This window comes from Pristiophorus japonicus, chromosome 9, assembly GCF_044704955.1.
Source record: "Pristiophorus japonicus isolate sPriJap1 chromosome 9, sPriJap1.hap1, whole genome shotgun sequence".
In the NCBI taxonomy this organism is placed as follows: domain Eukaryota; kingdom Metazoa; phylum Chordata; class Chondrichthyes; family Pristiophoridae; genus Pristiophorus; species Pristiophorus japonicus.
Window position 1 is genome coordinate 3135011 of NC_091985.1, and position 19434 is coordinate 3154444.

The 19434-nt window shown below is 48.2% G+C and overlaps 1 protein-coding gene across 1 annotated transcript in view; it reads left to right on the forward strand.

The window, feature by feature from the left end:
• The window catches only part of LOC139272906 (adenylate cyclase type 8-like), a gene marked incomplete at its 3' end in the record, with an annotated part of 426014 nt that overhangs the window by 8379 nt on the left and 398201 nt on the right, over positions 1-19434 (forward strand). The window contains exon 2 of the mRNA XM_070889007.1: positions 9006-9155. Within this exon, the coding sequence (XP_070745108.1) occupies positions 9006-9155 (150 nt within the window). The remainder of the gene's footprint in view (positions 1-9005; positions 9156-19434) is intronic.

A 19434-nucleotide genomic window follows, 5' to 3' on the forward strand; every position in this document is an offset into this window, starting at 1 on the left:
AGTTTAGTGTCATCTGCAAACTTGGAGATATTATCCTCAATTTCTTCATCCAAATCAGTGATTCTTAACAACAGATCCACCACAGACCCAATACAAGTGCAGACCGGGGTCAAGCAAAGTTACGGCACTTTAGTGCACATCCAAATATTTTTTTAATGTGGTGAGGGTTTCTGCCTCTACCACCCTTTCAGGCAGTGAGTTCTAGACCCCCACTACCCTCTGGGTGAAGAAATGTCCCCTCATATCTCCTCTAAACCTCCCCACAATTACTTTAAATCTATGCCCCCTGGTTGTTGACAAGGGAAACAGGACCTTCCTATCCACTATATCCAGGCTCCTCATCATTTTATACACCTCAATGAGGTCTCACCTCAGCCTCCTCTGTTCCCCCCAGCATCTCCAATCTTTCCTCATGGCCAAATTTCTCCAGTCCAGGCAACATTCTTGTAAATCTCCTCTTCACCCTCTCCAGTGTAATAACATCCTTCCTGTAATGTGGTGACCAGAACTGCACGCAGTACTCCAGCTGCAGCCTAACCAATGTTCGTGGATGCATTGGTTGTAATTTACCAAAATTCCCTGAATTCTGGGGAGGTCCCAGCAGATTGGAAAACTGCAAATGTAACGCCCTTATTTAAAAAAGGAGGCAGACAAAAAGTAGGAAACTATAGACCAGTTAGCCTAACATCTGTGGTTGGGAAAATGTTGGAGTCCATTATTAAAGAAGCAGTAGCAGGACATTTGGAAAAGCATAATTCGGTCAGGCAGAGTCAGCATGGATTTATGAAGGGGAAGTCATGTTTGACAAATTTGCTGAAATTCATTGAGCATGTAATGAACAGGGTGGATAAAGGGGAACCAGTGGATGTGGTGTATTTGGATTTCCAGAAGGCATTTGACAAGGTGCCACATAAAAGGTTACTGCACAAGATAAAAGTTCACGGGGTTGGGGGTGATATATTAGCATGGATAGAGGATTGGCTAACGAACAGAAAACAGAGAGTCGGGATAAATGGGTCATTCTCGGGTTAGCAACCAGTAACTAGTGGGGTGCCACAGGGATCAGTGCTGGGACCCCAACTATTTACAATCTATATTAATGACTTGGAAGAAGGGACTGAGTGTAACGTAGCCGAGTTTGCTGATGATACAAAGATGGGAGGAAAAGCAATGTGTGAGGAGGGCACAAAAAACCTGCAAAAGGACAAAAGGCTAAGTGAGTGGGCAAAAATTTGGCAGAGGGAGTATAATGTTGGAAAGTGTGAGGTGATGCACTTTGGCAGAAAAAAATCGAAAAGCAAGTTATTATTTAAATGGAGAAAAATTACAAAGTGCTGCAGTACAGCGGGACTTGAGGGTACTTGTGCATGAAACACAAAAGGTTAGTATGCAGGTACGGCAAGTGATCAGGAAGGCCAATGGAATCTTGGCTTTGATTGCAAAGGGGATGGAGTATAAAAGCAGGGAAGTCTTGCTACAGTTATACCGAGTATTGGTGAGGCCACACCTGGAATACTGCATGCAGTTTTGGTTTCCATATTTACGAAAGGATATATTTTCTTTGGAAGCAGTTCAGAGAAGGTTCACTAGGTTGATTCCAGAGATGAGGGGGTTGACTTATGAGGAAAGGTTGAGGAGGTTGGACCTGTACTCATTGGAATTCAGAAGAATGAGAGGTGATCTTATCGAAATATATGAGATAATGAGGGGGCTTGACAAGGTGGATGCAGAGAGGATGTTTCCACTGATAGGGGAGAACTAGGGGACATATCTTAGAATAAGGGGGCGCCCATTTAAAACTGAGATGAGGCGGAATTTCTTCTCTCGGAGGGTTGTAAATCTGTGGAATTCGCTGCCTCAGAGATTTAAGACAGAGATGGACAGTTTCTTAACCGATAAGGGGTTATAGGGAGTGGGCAGGGAAGTGGACCTGAGTCCATGATCAGATCAGCCATGATCGTATTAAATGCGGAGCAGGCTTGAGGGGCCATGTGGCCTACTCCTGCTCCTATTTCTTATGTTTTTATTATACAGTTCAAGCATATGTTCCTTGCTCTTGTATTCCATGCCTTGATTAATAAAGGCAAGTATTCCATATGCCTTCTTAATCATCTTATCTACCTGGTCTGCTACCTTCAGGGATCTGTGAACCTGCACTCTCCTGTACAATTTTCAGTGTTGTACCATTTAATGTGTATTTCCTTGCCTTGTTAGACCTCCCCAAATGCAATACCTCACACTAATCCGGATTGAATTCCATTCGTCACTGTTCCGCCCACCTGACCAGTACATTGCTACCGCAAATGTAACACCCCTATTTAAGAAAGGAGGGAGACTGAAAGCAGGAAACTATAGACCAGTTAGTCTAACATCTGTCATTGGGAAAATGCTGGAGTCCATCATTCATCATCATCATAGGTGTCTTGCTTCCACGCCAGAAAGGGATGAGTTCACAGGTGTTTCAATGAAGGACCTAATATTCCAGGTGCCGAACTACATGTAGAAGGGTGGAAGATGCCTGTGCGTGGATTTTTTTAATGTGTGTGGCCGTTGCAAACCAGCCACCACACGGGCTTGACAGAGCTAGGTCTTGGTCCAGTGGCAAGGATTAACCAAGACAACTGGAGACCAGCTCTGCTGCATGGATCGAGTGTGCAGTATGGGCTGGCCCGTGCTGCCCCTGGGCTCATGCCTCTCCGGGGCCCAGAACTCGTGCCTCTCCTGGGCCCCGATCACGTCGCTCTATAAGCCCTTGCCGCTCTTTCGCCCCGACCTCACTGCTCCTGCTGTACCTGCTCATGCTCCAATCAGCGACCTGGATTTTGGTGAGGTTCAATCCTGTTGCCCTCTTCAGAGCCATCACTCTCCTGAACCGGCTCGCGCTATACCTTGCAGTGGTATGCTCCACACTGCTCCCTTTGAAGACCCCGACCTGCTCATGGTCCCTGCAGGTTGTGGCCACGCTGGATGCTGGGTCGGGCCACTCCACGCTGCTCCCTTTGAAGTCCATCATTAAGGAAGCAGTAGCAGAACATTGAGAAAATCATATTGAACATGGAGGCTTTCTTTATATACAAAGGCTGCAAGTGTGTGTCTGTGGCCCAATGACCTCCGCCGGTCAAGCAAAGTTAGCATGGTTTTCTGAAAGGGAAATCACGTTTCACAAATTTGTTGGAGTTCTTTGAGGATGTAACAAACAGAGTGGATAAATGCTGGGAACAGCACCAGCCGTTCTACACAGCTTTCTTTGACCTCACAAAGGCCTTCAGCATTGTCAACCATGCAGGATTATGGAGCATCGTCCTCTGTTTCAGCTGCCTTCAAATGTTCATCACCATTGTGGCCTGCTCCATGATGACATCCTGACCAACGATCCACCACAAATCCAATTCACATTCGGACTAGGGTCAAACAAGGCTGTGTCATCGCTTTTCTCAACCTGTTTGCTGCAATGCTCCATTTCGCCCTCAGCAAACTCCCTGCTGGAGTGGAGTTAAATTACAGGACAAATAGGAATCTGTTCAACCTCCGACGTTTCCAGGCCAGATCCAAGGTCGTCCCATCCTCTGTCATTGAACTACATTACGCGGATGATGCTTGCGTCTGCGCACATTCGGAGGCCTAACTCCAAGCCATCGTCAACAACATCACAGAGGCATACGAGAACATAGAAACATAGAAACATAGAAAATAGGTGCAGGAGTAGGCCATTCGGCCCTTCGAGCCTGCACCGCCATTCAATGAGTTCATGGCTGAGCATGCTACTTCAGTACCCCATTCCTGCTTTCTCGCCATACCCCTTGATCCCCCTAGTAATAAGGACTACATCTAACTCCTTTTTGAATATATTTAGTGAATTGGCCTCAACAACTTTCTGTGGTAGAGAATTCCACAGGTTCACCACTCTCTGGGTGAAGAAGTTTCTCATCATCTCAGTCCTAAATGGCTTACCCCTTATCCTTAGACTGTGGCCCCTGGTTCTGGACTTCCCCAACATTGGGAACATTCTTCCTGCATCTAACCTGTCTAAACCTGTCAGAATTTTCAACGTTTCGATGAGAACCCCTCTCATTCTTCTGAACTCCAGTGACTACAAGCCCAGTTGATCCAGTCTTTCTTGATATGTCAGTCCCGCCATCCCGGAAATCAGTCTGGTGAACCTTCACTGCACTCCCTCAATAGCAAGAATGTCCTTCCTCAAGTTAGGAGACCAAAACTGTACACAATACTCAAGGTGTGGCCTCACCAAGGCCCTGTACAACTGTAGTAACACCTCCCTGCCCCTGTACTCAAATCCCCTCGCTATAAAGGCCAACATGCCATCTGCCTTCTTAACCGCCTGCTGTACCTGCATGCTAACCTTCAATGACTGATATACCATGACACCCAGGTCTCGTTGCACCTCCCCTTTTCCTAATCTGTCACCATTCAGATAATAGTCTATCTCTCTGTTTTTACAACTAAAGTGGATAACCTCACATTACACTTCATCTGTCATGCATTTGCCCACTCACCTAACCTATCCAAGTCACTCTGCAACCTCATAGTATCCTCCTCGCAGCTCACACTGCCACCCAACTTAGTGTCATCCGCAAATTTGGAGATACTACATTTAATCCCCTCGTCTAAATCATTAATGTACAATGTAAACAGCTGGGGCCCCAGCACAGAACCTTGCGGTACCCCACTAGTCACTGCCTGCCATTCTGAAAAGTACCCATTTACTCCTACTCTTTGCTTCCTGTCTGACAACCAGTTCTCAATCCATGTCAGCACACTACCCCCAATCCCATGTGCTTTAACTTTGCACATTGATCTCTTGTGTGGGACCTTGTCGAAAGCCTTCTGAAAGTCCAAATACACCACATCAACTGGTTCTCCCTTGTCCACTCTACTGGAAACATCCTCAAAAAATTCCAGAAGATTTGTCAAGCATGATTTTCCTTTCACAAATCCATGCTGACTTGGACCTATCAGATCACCTCTTTAGAAATGCACTGCTATGACATCCTTAATAATTGATTCCATTATTTTACCCACTACCGATGTCAGGCTGACCAGTCTATAATTCCCTGTTTTCTCTCTCCCTCCTTTTTTAAAAAGTGGGGTTACATTGGCTACCATCGACTCCATAGGAACTGATCCAGAGTCAATGGAATGTTGGACAATGACTGTCAATGCATCCGCTATTTCCAAGGCCACCTCCTTAAGTACTCTGGGATGCAGACCATCAGGCCCTGGGATTTATCGACCTTCAATCCCATCAATTTCCCCAACACAATTTCCCGACTAAGAAGGAGTTCCCTCAGTTTCTCCTTCTTACTAGACCCTCTGACCCCTTTTATATCCGGAAGATTGTTTGTGTCCTCCTTAGTGAATACCGAACCAAAGTACTTGTTCAATTGGTCCGCCATTTCTTTGTTCCCCGTTATGACTTCCCCTGATTCAGACTGCAGGGGACGTACGTTTGTCTTTACTAACCTTTTTCTCTTTTCATATCTATAGAAGCTTTTGCAGCGCCTTACACTAAACATCCGTAAGACAAAGGTCCTCTACCAACCTGACCCTGCCACACAACACACCCCGGTTATCAAAATCCACAATGATTGGACAATGTGTATCTTTTTTTCCATACCTTGGGAGCCTACTGTCAACAAGGGCAGACATTGACGATGAGGTCCAACACCGCCTCCAGTGTGCCAGTGAAGCCTTCGGTCGCTTGAGGAAGAGAGTGTTTGAAGACCAGGACCTCAAACCCAGCACCAAGCTCATGGGCTACAGAGCAGTAGTGATATCCGCCCTCCTATATGCCTCAGAGACATGAGTTATGTACAGCAGGCACCTCAAAACACTGGGGAAGTACCACCAACGCTGCCTCCGTAAGATCCGGCAAATGGACTGGCAGGTTAGGCGCACCAAAGTCAGTGTTCTCGCTCAGGCCAACATCCCCAGCATCGAAGCATTGACCGCACTCGACCAGCTCCGTTGGGTGGGCCACATCGTCCACATGCTTGACACGAGACTCCCCCAAAAAAAAAAGCGCTCTACTCAGAGCTCCGACACGGCAAGCGAGCCCCAGGTGCGCAGAGGAAATGCTTCAAGGACAACCTCAAAGCCTCGCTGATAAAGTGCAACATCCCCACCGACACCTGGGAATCCCTGGCCCAAGACCGCCCTAAGTGGAGGAAACGCATCCTGGAAGACCCTGAACACCTCGACTCTCTTCGCCGAGAGCAAGCTGAGCCAAGCATCGACAGCGGAAGGGGCGCGTGCCAACCCAAGCACCACACCCACCCTTTCCTTCTACCACTGTCTGCCCCACCTGTGACAGAGACTGCAGGTCCCGCATTGGACTCTTCAGTCACCTGACAACTCATTTTTAGTATGGAAGCAAGTCATAAGGGGCCGCCCATTTAAAACTGAGATGAGGAGAAATTTATTCTCTCAGAGAGCTGTGGAAGCTGGGACATTGAATACAGTTAAGACAGAAGTGATAAGGGAATAAGGGGTTATGGAAAGCGGGCAGGAAAGTGGATTTGAGTCCATGATCAGATCGGCCATGATCATATTGAATGGCGGAGCAGGCTCAAGGGGCCGTATGGCCTTCTCCTGCTTCTATTTCTTATGTTCCTATCCTCGACTCCGAGGGACTGCCGAAGAGAAGGATAAAGGGGAATCAGCGGATGTGGTGCATTTGGATTTCTAGAAAGCATTCGATAAGGTGCCATGTAAAAGGTTACTGCATAAAATAAAAGCTCACAGGGTTAGAAGTAACATATTAGCATGAATAGAATATTGACTAACTAACAGAAAACAGAGAGTTGGGATAACTGAGTCATTTTCAGGTTGGCAAGCTGTTTTGGTCTCCTTATTTAAGGAAGGATATACTAGTGGGGTGCCAGGGGTCAGTGCTGGGGCCTCAACTATTTACAATCTATATTAATGACTTCGATGAAGGGACCGAGTGCAATGTAGCTAAATTTGCTGATGATACAAAGGTGGGAATGCAAGTTGTGAGGAGGACACAAAGAATCTACAAAGGGATATAGACAGGTTCAGTGAGTGGGCAAAAATTTGGCAGATGGACGACAATGTGGGAAAATGTGAGGTTAACCATTTTGGTAGGAAAAATAAAAAAGAAATTTATTACGTAAATGGGGAGAAATTACAAAATGCTGCAGTACAGAAGGATCTGAGGGATCTTATACATGAAACGCAAAAAGTTAGCATGCAGGTACATCATCATCATCATAGGCAGCCCCTCGAAATTGATGAAGACTTGCTTCCACTCTAAAAGTGAGTTCTTTGGTGACTGAACAGTCCAATATGGGAATTACAGTCTCTATTGCAGGTGGGTGGGGAGTCTGGTTTGCCGAACCTTCCGCTGCCTGCGCTTGCTTTCTGCATGCTCTCGGCGACGAGATTCGAGGTGCTCAGTGCCCTCCTGGATGCACTTCCTCCACTTAGGATGGTCTTTGGCCAGGGACTCCCAGGTATCGGTGGGGATGTTGCATTTTATCAAGGAGGCTTTGAGGGTGTCCTTGAAACGTTTCTTCTGCCCACCTGGGGCTCGCTTGTCATGTAGGAGTTCCGAATCGAGCGCTTGCTTTGGGACTCTTGTGTCAGGCATGCGAGCAATGTGGCCTGCCGAACGGAGCTGGTTGAGTGTGGCCAGTGCTTCGATGCTAGGGATGTTGGCCTGATCGAGGACACTAACTTGGTGCGTTGTCCTCCCAGGGGATTTGTAGGATCTTGCAGAGACATCGTTGGTGGTATTTCTCCAGCGATTTGAGGTGTCTACTGTACATGGTCCACGTCTCTGAGCCATACAGAAGGGTGGGTATCACTACAGCCCTGTAGCTTGGTGACAGATTTGAGGGCCTGATCTTCGAACACTCTTCTTCAGGCGGCCGAAGGCTGCGCTGGCGCACTGGAGGCGGTGTTGAACCTCGTCATCGATGTCTGCCCTTGCTGATAATAGGCTCCCGAGGTATGGGAAATGGTCTTCGTTGTCCAGGGCCGCACTGTATATATGTAACACACACCTTCCCCCTATTCTATATATAACACATACACCTCCCCCTATTCTATATGTAACACACACCTTCCCCCTATTCTATATATAACACTCACCCATCTCCTATTCTATATGTAACACACACACCTCCCCCTATTCTATATATAACACACACCCATCCCCTATTCTATTTATAACACATACACCTCCCCCTATTCTATATATAACACACACACCTCCCCCTATTCTATATATAACACACACCCATCCCCTATTCTATTTATAACACATACACCTCCCCCTATTCTATATATAACACATATACCTCCCCCTATTCTATATATAACACACACCCATCCCCTATTCTATTTATAACACATACACCTCCCCCTATTCTATATATAACACATACACCTCCCCCTATTCTATATATAACACGCACCCATCCCCTATTCTATATATAACACACACACCTCCCCTATTATATATAACACACACCTCCCCCTATTCTATATGTAACACATACCCCTCCCCCTATTCTATATATAACACACACACCTCCTAGTCTATATGTAACACATACCCCTCCCCCTATTCTATATATAACACACACCTCTACCCCTATTCTATATGTAACACATACCCTTCCCCTATTCTATATATAACACACACCCCTCCCCCTATTCTATATATAACACACACACCTGTCCCCTATTCTATATGAAGCACATGCAGTTGTCCCCGATTCTATATGTATTACACACAAGTGTCTCCTATTCTATGTGAAATACACAGTGACTACATTTCAAAAGTATTGCATTGGCTGTAAATCTGTAAATCATTTTGCAATATCCTGAGGTGAGTAAGGTAATGTTAATTCATTGGCCTTGCAGTACATATAACAACTGTAGCGCTTGATGTTGAACGCGAGATTCTTTGCCACTGTGTCCACATTTTCTGATCAGAATACTCTGTGTTGCTGTTACAGATCTATATCAAAATTCTGTTGCTGGGTGGTATGAACATAGTCAGTTTTTTTATCGGCTACGTCTCCGACCATGCACAGCGAATTACTTTTCTGGACACCAGGCAGAGTATTGAGAGTAAAATCCAACTGGAGGAGGAAAATCAAAGACAGGTAATGCCAGAGAGGAAGGATACAGCTATGTACAGGCCATTGTCTCATTCAATATACCCAGTGCTCAGCATATCCCTCAGTCCCACCTACCCACCTTCTCCCCATATCCCCAACCCCACCTACCCACCTTCTCCCCATATCCCCAACCCCACCTACCCACCTTCTCCCCATATCCCCAACCCCACCTACCCACCTTCTCCCCATATCCCCCAACCCCACCTACCCACCTTCTCCCCATATCCCCAACCCCACCTACCCACCTTCTCCCCATATCCCCAACCCCACCTACCCACCCTCTGCCCATATCCCCCAACCCCACCTACCCACCTTCTCCCCATATCCCCAACCCCACCTACCCACCTTCTCCCCATATCCCCAACCCCACCTACCCATCTTCTCCCCATATCCCCAACCCCACCTACCCACCTTCTCCCCACCTACCCACCTTCTCCCCATATCCCCCAACCCCACCTACCTACCTTCTCCCCATATCCCTCAGTCCCACCTATTATGCAGAGTATTGGTGAGGCCACACCTGCAATACTGTGTACAGTTTTGGTATCCATATTTATAGAAAGGATATACTTGCTTTGGAGGCAGTTGAGAGAAGGTTCTCTAGGTTGATTCGGGAGATGAGGGGTTGACTTATGAGGAAAGGTTGAGGAGGTTGGGCCTCTACTCATTGGAATTCAGAAGAATGAGAGGTGATCTTATCGAAATGTATAAGATTATGAGGGGGCTTGACAAGGTGAATGCTAAGAGGATGTTTCCACTGATGTGAGAGACTAGAACTAGAGGTCATGATCTTAGAATAAGGGGCCTCCCATTTAAAACTGAGATGAGGGGAAATTTCTTCTCTCAGAGGGTTGTAAATCTGTGGAATTCGCTGCCTCAGAGAGCTGTGGAAGCTGGGACATTGAATAAATTTAAGACAGAAATAGACAGTTTCTGAAACAATAAGAGGATAAGGGGTTATGGGGAGCGGGCGGGGAAGTGGTGCTGAGTCCATGATCGGATCAGCCATGATCGTATTAAATGGAGGAGCAGGCTCGAGGGGCCGTATGGCCTACTCCTGCTCCTATTTCTTATGTTCTTATGTTCTATCCACCGTCTCCCCATATCCCTCAGTCCCACCCACCCACTTTCTCCCCATATCCCTCAGCCCCACTGTTTTTTGGATTTGTTCATGGGATGTGGGTGTCCCTGCCAGGCTCAGCATTTGTTGCCCATTCCACTTTCGCATGGTGGTAGCAAAGCAAATCAAATGTCAACATCCAAGTTGGATATCCAGGCCAAAGCTTCCGGTGTAACAACATGGATGGCTGCCTGCGAATTCCCTCTGAGGGCAGTGCTCAGTGAGGTGCTGCAGGGTCTGATTAGGAGCTCCACAGTCTGCAAAAGCTTCTATAGATATGTGAAGAGAAAAAGATTAGTGAAGACAAACGTAGGTCCCTTGCAGTCGGACTCAGGTGAATTTATAATGTGGAACAAAGAAATGGCAGACCAATTGAACAAAGACTTTGGTTCTGTCTTCACGAAGGAAGACACAAATAACCTTCTGGAAGTACTAGAGGACCGAGGGTCTAGTGAGAAGGAGGAACTGAAGGACATCCTTATTAGGCAGGAAATTGTGTTGGGGAAATTGATGAGATTGAAGGCCAATAATTCCCTGGGGCTGCATCCCAGAGTACTTAAGGAAGTGGCCCCAGAAATAGTGGATGCATTGGTGATCATTTTCCAACAGTCTATCAACTCTGGATTAGTTCCTATGGACTGGAGGGTAGCTAATGTAACAGCAATTTTTAAAAAGGGAGGGAGAGAGAAGGCAGGTAATTATAGACCGGTTAGCCTGACATCAGTCGTGGGGAAAATGTTGGAATCAATTATTAAGGATGAAATAGCAGCACATTTGGAAAGCAGTGACAGGATCGGTCCAAGTCAGCATGGATTTATGAAAGGGAAATCATGCTTGACAAATCTTCCGGTGTTTTTGAGGATGTAACTAGTAGAGTGGACAAGGGAGAACCAGTGGATGTGGTGTATTTGGACTTTCAAAAGACTGTTGACAAGATCCCACAGAAGAGATTGGTGTGCAAATTCAAAGCACATGGTATTGGGGATAATATACTGATGTGGATAGAGAACTGGTTGGCAGACAGGAAGCAGAGAGTCAGGATAAATGAGTCCTTTTCAGAATGGCAGGCAGTGACTAGTGGGGTGCCGCAGGGCTCAGTGCTGGGACCCCAGCTCTTTACAATATACATCAATGATTTGGATGAAGGAATTGAGTGTAATATCTCCAAGTTTGCAGATGACACTAAACTGGGTGGCGGTGTGAGCTGTGAGGGGGACGTTAAGAGGCTGCAGGGTGACTTGGACAGGTTAGGTGAGTGGGCAAATGCATTGCTGATGCAATATAATGTGGATAAATGTGAGGTTATCCACTTTGAGGGCAAAAACACAAAGTCAGAATATTATCTGAATGGTGGCAGATTAGGAAAAGGGGAGGTGCAACGAGACCTGGGTGTCATGGTACATCAGTCATTGAAAGTTGGCATACAGGTACAGCAAGCGGTGAAGAAGGCAAATGGTATGTTGGCCTTCATAGCTAGGGGATTTGAGTATAGGAGCAGGGAGGTCTTACTGCAGTTGTACAGGGCCTTAGTGAGGCCTCACCTGGAATATTGTGTTCAGTTTTGATCTCCTAATCTGAGGAAGGATGTTCTTGCTATTGAGGGAGTGTAGTAAAGGTTCACCAGACTGATTCCAGGGATGGCGGGACTGACATATGAGGAGAGACTGGATCAACTGAGCCTTTATACATTGGAGTTTAGAAGGATGAGAGGGGATCTCATAGAAACATATAAAATTCTGACAGGACGAGACAGCTTCGATGAGGTAGCATATTCCCGATGTTGGGGAAGTCCAGAACCAGGGGACACAGTCTTGGGATAAGGGGTAGGCCATTTAGGACTGAGATGAGGATAAACTTCTTCACTCAGAGAGTTGTTAACCTGTGGAATTCCCTGCCGCAGAGAGTTGTTGAGGCCAGTTCATTGGATATATTCAAGAGGGAGTTAGATATGGCCGTTATGGCTAAGGGGATTAAGGGATATGAAGAGAAAGCAGGAAAGGGGTACTGAGGGAATGATCAGCCATGATCTGATTGAATGGTGGTGCAGGCTTGAAGGGCCGAATGGCCTACTCCTATTTTCTATGTTTCTATGTTTCTATTATTGTCCGGTTAGCCTGAAATCGGTGGTGGAGAAAATGCTGGACTCAATTATTAAAGATGGAATAGCAGCGCATTTGGAAAGCAGTGACAGGATCGGTCCAAGTCAGCACGGACTTATGAAAGAGAAATCATGCTTGATAAATCCCCTTTTATACCTGAAAGTCCAGGTTCGGAGTGTCTCCCAAGGTGTACAATGTTCTCAAGGTGTAGAACTTAGGTCAGCTTATACATGGGTTACAATGATAGTTGAATACATTACATCACCTCCCCCCAAAGTCTTATTGGGATCACAGGTTGAGTCTCTCTGGTGGTTTACGCTCCCTTGTAGAGCGCCTGAGTTGGGGCTCCGGTTGTTGGGTGCTGGCCTGAGTGTCTGCTGTTTGCGGTGCCTCAGGCCTGTCCGGACTGCCCACAGTGACTGGGCTCTCCTCCACTTGGTTCCGGTGTTCGGTCACCTGTGGTGGTGTAAACTCTACGTCGTGTTCTTCCTCTACTTCTTCTATGGGGTTGCTGAACCTCCTTTTAGTTTGATCCACGTGTTTGCGGCAGATTTGTCCATTGGTAAGTTTAACTACCAAAACCCTATTCCTCTCTTTGGCAATCACAGTGCCTGCGAGCCATTTGGGCCCTGCAGCGTAATTAAGGACAAAAACACGGTCATTGACATCAAAACATCGCACCCTCGCATTCCAGTCATGGTAGTCACATTGTGACTGACGCCTGCTCGCAACAATTTCTTTCATGGTGGGGTGTATAAGGGATAACCTGGTTTTGAGCATCCTTTTCATTAGCAGCGCTGCGGGTGGAACCCCTGTGAGCAAGTGTGGTCGGGATCTATTGGCCAATAGGAGGCGTGATAAGTGGCTTTGTAGGGAACCCCCTTGGATTCTGAGCATCCCCTGTTTGATTATCTGCACTGCTCGTTCTGCCTGGCCGTTTGAGGCCGGCTTGAACGGTGCCGTTCTGACATGCTTGATACCATTGCCTGCCATGAAGTCCTGGAATTCAGTGCTTGTGAAGCTCGGGCCATTGTCGCTGACCAAGACGTCCGGTAGACCATGGGCGGTGAACATTGCCCGTAGACTTTCTACCGTGGCAGAGGATGTACTTGAATTTAAAATATCACACTCGATCCATTTGGAGTAGGTGTCTACTACAACCAAAAACATTTTTCCCATGAAAGGACCTGCATAGTCCACATGGATTCGTGAACAAGACTTGGCGGGCCAGCACCAGGGTCTAAGGGGGGCTTCCCTGGGTGCATTGCCCAGCTGGGCACATGTGTTGCACCTGCGAACACAAAGTTCCAGGTCTGCATCTATCCCTGGCCGCCAAATGTGTGACCTGGCAATTGCCTTCATCATGCCAATGTCCGGGTGCTCATTGTGAAAGTTCTCTGATGAACACCTCTCTGCCCATCTGGGGCATGACTACGCAGTTTCCCCACAGTAGGCAATCGGCCTGAATCGAAAGTTTACCCTTGCACCTATGAAATGGTTTAAACTCCTCAGGGCATGTCCCGTACGTGGCTGCCCAGTCCCCATTCAGGACACATTTCTTAACTAAAGACAGTAGCGGGTTTTTATTTGTCCAGACTTTAATCTGACGGGCTGTCACAGGTGAGCCTTCGCTTTCGAAAGCTTCAACAGCCATCACCATCTCAGCACCATGCTCGGTAGCCCCCTCAGTGGTGGCTAGTGGGAGCCTGCTGAGTGCATCGGCGCAGTTTTCAGTCCCGGTCTGTGTCATAGGCGGCTAACGTGAGTGCCCACCTCTGTATGCGGCCCGATGCATTCGCATTTATGGCCTTATTGTCGGCCAAAGGGGACGTTAGGGGTTTGTGATCTGTCTCCAGCTCAGATTTCCTGCCAACCAGGTGCTGGTGCATTTTTTTTACTGCACATACACATGCTAGCGCTTCCTTTTCTACCATCCTGTAGCCCCTTTCTGCCTGGGACAGACTTCTGGAGACATAAGCTACCGGCTGTTACTGACCATTGGCATTCACATGCTGCAACACCCACCCGACCCCATAGGACGACGCATCGCACGTTAAAACAAGTTTCTTACACGGGTCATATAACGTTAACAGTTGGAGCATAACAAATTGCGTGCTCTATTAAAAGCCCTTTCCTGGCAGTCCCCCTAGACCCAATCGCGACCTTTGCGTAGGAGCACGTGTAGCGGCTCTAGCAGCATGCTCAATTTGGGAAGAAAGTTACCAAAATAGTTCAGGAGCCCCAGGAGCGAACGCAGCTCCGTCGTGTTATGGGGTCTGGGTGCTCTCTGGATCGCTTCCGTTTTGGACGCAGTAGGGCTGATCCCGTCTGCTGCTACCCTCATCCCCAGGAATTCTACCTCTGGAGCTAGGAAGACACACTTCGCCTTTTTCAGTCGCAGCCCTACCCGGTCCAGTCTGCGTAGCACCTCCTCCAGGTTGTGGTGGTGTTCTTCAGTATCGCAACCCGTGATGAGGATGTCGTCTTGAAAAACCACTGTCCTTGGAATCGACTTGAGGAGGCTTTCCATATTTCGCTGAAAGATCGCGGCGGCCGAACGAATCTCGAACGAACATCTGTTGTACTCAAACAACCCCTTGTGTGTCATGATGGTGGTCAGCTTCTTCGACTCACTCACCAGCCCCTGGGTCATGTAAGCTGAGGTCAGGTCCAATTTTGAAAAAAGTTTGCCACCGGATAGCGTCGCAAAGAGGTCCTCCGCTCTCGGTAGTGGGTACTGGTCTTGGAGTGACACCCGATTGATGGTGGCCTTGTAATCACCACATATCCTGACCAACCCATCCGCCTTGAGCACCGGCACAATCGGGCTCCCCCAGTCACTGAATTTGACTGGCGAGATGATGCCTTCCCTCAGCAGGCGGTCCAATTCACCTTCTATCTTTTCCCGCATCACGTATGGCACCGTTCTGGCCTTGTGGTGTACTGGCCTGGTGTCCGGGTTTATGAGAATCACTACCTTGGCCCCCATGAATGTGCCGATGCCGGGTTGAAATAATGAGTCAAATTTGTCCAGGACCTGTGAGCATGATACTCGCTCCACAAAAGAAATTGCATTGACATCGCCCCATTTCCAGTTCATGACAGCAAGCCAACTCCTCCCCAGTAGTGCGGGACCATCCCCCGGGACAATCCAGAGTGGCCACCTGTTCTCCGAATCTTTGTGGGTCACAACTACCGTGGCGCTGCCTAGCACCGGAATGATCTCCTTTGTATATGTCTGTAGCTGTGCGTCAATCGGCGATAATTTTGGCCTCCTGGCCTTGGACGCCCACAACTTTTCGAACTGACTGGCCCCCGTGTCTAGTTCCATTAATACTGGGATGCCATTGAGGAGCACTTTCATCATTATCGGTTGCGTCCTGGTATATGAACGGTATGTGTGCTCCACATGAACTCGCTGAACTTCAGCTTCCAGCGATTTCCCCCAGTATTCATTTGGCCTCGTAGGGCTTACATCGGGCCCATCCTCCTTGTACATCAATCTGGCTGCAGGCTTCTTGCACATACGCGCCAAGTGACCGCTGACGTTGCAGTTTCTGCAGGTATATTGCTGATACCTGCAAGCTCTGGCTGGGTGTTTGCTTCCACACCTCCAGCATGAGCTGGAGGCCCCGTTGTTGGAAACAAAAGGCCCATTACCAGTCGATCGTCTCTGTCTGTCTCTGTAACTGTCCTTAACTGCACCATTAACAGGTGTTGATGGTCCCATTACTGGCCGCATTGTCCATTGCGATGGCATGAATCACCGTTCAGCTAGCCATTGTCTCTGTTGAATTCCCCCTTTGGGTTTGACTACATGCTGGGACATGTCCGACTGCCCCTGTCTGCCTGGAGAACTGTGTGCCGTGTTAACAATGTTGACTCCCTCGTCGTTTGCCGCATTTGAGCCAAGATTTTTGTCATACATCATTCCTGTCTCTTCCTCCCGAGATGAATGTCTGGGCTATCAGAGCCGCTGCTTCCAAGGTCAAGTCTTTGGTCTCAATCAGTTTCCTGAAAACCCCAGCGTGCCCGATGCCCTCAATAAAAAAGTCTCTCAGCATCTCCGCTCTGCATGCATCTGGGAACTTACATAGTCTCGCCAGTCGCCGGAGGTCTGCCACGAAGTCTGGAACGCTTTGCCCTTCTTGCCGCCGGTGCGTGTAAAACCGGTGTCTCGCCATGTGCATGCTGCTCGCCGGTTTAAGGTGTTCCCCGATCAACTTACTGAGCTCTTCGAACGTCTTGTCCGCCGGCTTCTCTGGCGCTAGAAGGTCCTTCATCAGGGAGTATGTCCTGGATCCACAAACCGTCAGGAGATGAGCCCTGCGTTTGTCGGCCGAATCCTGTCCCAACCATTCCTTAGTGACAAAACTTTGCTGTAGTCTCTCAATAAAGTCGTCCCAATCATCACCAACACAGTACCTCTCTTCTGTGCTGCTAGTGGCCATGCTCGCATGGTTTAAATCCCAGTTTCTCGTTGCCAATGATATGTCCTTACTATATACAGTATAAATGCACACGAGGCCCATACTTGAGAGAAGGTCACTCTGTGACCAGTTACCTTCGTTACCAAGACCTCAAGTGATGAAGGTGGATGGAGCTTCCCCTTTTATACCTAAAAGTCCAGGTTAGGAGAGTCTCCCACAAGTTCACCCCCTTGTGGTCAATGTTCTCAAGGTGTACAACTTCGGTCAGCTTATACATGGGTTACACTGATAGTTGAATACATGACACATTGAAGGTAGGCATGCAGGTACAGCAGGCAGTAAAGAAAGCAAATGGCAATCTGACCTTCATAGCGAGGCGATTTGAGTATAGGAACAGGGAGGTCTTACTGCAGTTGTACAGGGCCACACCTGGAGTATTGTGTGCAGTTTTGGTCTCCTAATCTGAGGAAGGATATTCTTGCTATTGAGGGAGTGCAGCGAAGGTTCACCAGACTGATTACCAGGATGGCAGGACTGACATATGAAGAAAGACTGGATCGACTAGGCTTATATTCACTGGAATTTTGAAGAATGAGAGGGGATCTCATAGAAACACACAAAATTCTGACAGGCTTGGACAGGTTCGATGCAGGAAGAATGTTCCCGATGTTGGGGAAGTCCAGAACCAGGGGTCACAGTCTAAGTATAAGGGGTAAGCCATTTAGGACCGAGATGAGGAGATATATGAGGAGATTGGATATATTCAAGAGGGTGTTAGATGTGGCCCTTACGGCTACTAGGGAGATCAAGGGGTATGGAGAGAAAGCAGGAAAGGGGTACTGAGGGAATGATCAGCCATGATCTTATTGAATGGTGGTGCAGGCTTGAAGGGCTGAATGGCCTACTCCTGCACCTATTTTCTATGTTTCTATGTAATTCGTGGCAAACAAAGACAAGGATGCAGAGAAGCGCAGGACAGTTCTTCTCACCGTCTGTGGCCCCACGACCTATGCACTCATCAAGAACCTGCTCTCACCCACTCTTCCGACAGAAAAGGATTACAAAAAACTGTGTGCTCTAGTTCAGGAACACCACAAACCCACGGAAGCAATCCTTATATCCAGATTTCACTTCTATACGCACATTCGTCCAGAAGGCCAGGACATAGCGGCATTTGTTGCCGACCTGAGACGACTTGCAGGGCCTTGCAAATTTGGGCCTGCGTTGGAAGACTTGCTGCGTGACTTTTTCATGATCGGGGTCAACTACAAGGCGATCTTAAGTAAGTTGCTGGCTCCGGAGACGCCGGACCTCAGCAAGGTCATCAGGCTTGCATGTCCATGCAGAAAAGCATGAAGCAAATATCGCGACAAAGCAGGAACTCAATGGCAAGTACTGTGTACAAAGTTGTATCGATGGCCGGCAGAGCTGCACATGGCAGGGCCTACTCGACTGTGTCTGCAAGACCAGGAGTCGCTCAAAGTTCGCCATCGAGGGCCTACTCGACTGTGTCTGCAAGACCAGGAGTTGCTCAAAGTTCGCCATCGAGGGCCTACTCGACTGTGTCTGCAAGACCAGGAGTCGCTCAAAGTTCGCCATCGAGGTCCTACTCGACTGTGTCTGCAAGACCAGGAGTCGCTCAAAGTTCGCCATCGAGGTCCTACTCGACTGTGTCTGCAAGACCAGGAGTCGCTCAAAGTTCGCCATCGAGGGCCTACTCGACTTTGTCTGCAAGACCAGGAGTCGCTCAAAGTTCGCCATCGAGGTCCTACTCGACTGTGTCTGCAAGACCAGGAGTCGCTCAAAGTTCGCCATCGAGGGCCTACTCGACTTTGTCTGCAAGACCAGGAGTCGCTCAAAGTTCGCCATCGAGGGCCTACTCGACTGTGTCTGCAAGACCAGGAGTCGCTCAAAGTTCGCCATCGAGGGCCTACTCGACTGCGTATGTAAGAACGGGAACCGCTCAAAGTTCGCGATCAAGGGCCTACTCGACTGCGTATGTAAGAACGGGAACCGCTCAAAGTTCGCCATCGAGGGCCTACTCGACTGTGTCTGCAAGACCAGGAGTCGCTCAAAGTTCGCCATCGAGGGCCTACTCGACTGCATATGTAAGACCAGGAGCTGCTCAAAGTTCGCCATCGAGGGCCTACTCGACTGCGTATGTAAGAACGGGAACCGCTCAAAGTTCGCCATCGAGGGCCTACTCGACTGCGTATGTAAGAACGGGAACCGCTCAAAGTTCGCCATCGAGGGCCTACTCGACTGTGTCTGCAAGACCAGGAGTCGCTCAAAGTTCGCCATCGAGGGCCTACTCGACTGTGTCTGCAAGACCAGGAGTCGCTCAAAGTTCGCCATCGAGGGCCTACTCGACTGCGTATGTAAGAACGGGAACCGCTCAAAGTTCGCCATCGAGGGCCTACTCGACTGTGTCTGCAAGACCAGGAGTCGCTCAAAGTTCGCCATCGAGGGCCTACTCGACTGCATATGTAAGACCAGGAGCTGCTCAAAGTTCGCCATCGAGGGCCTACTCGACTGCGTATGTAAGAACGGGAACCGCTCAAAGTTCACCATCGAGGGCCTACTCGACTGCGTATGTAAGAACGGGAACTGCTCAA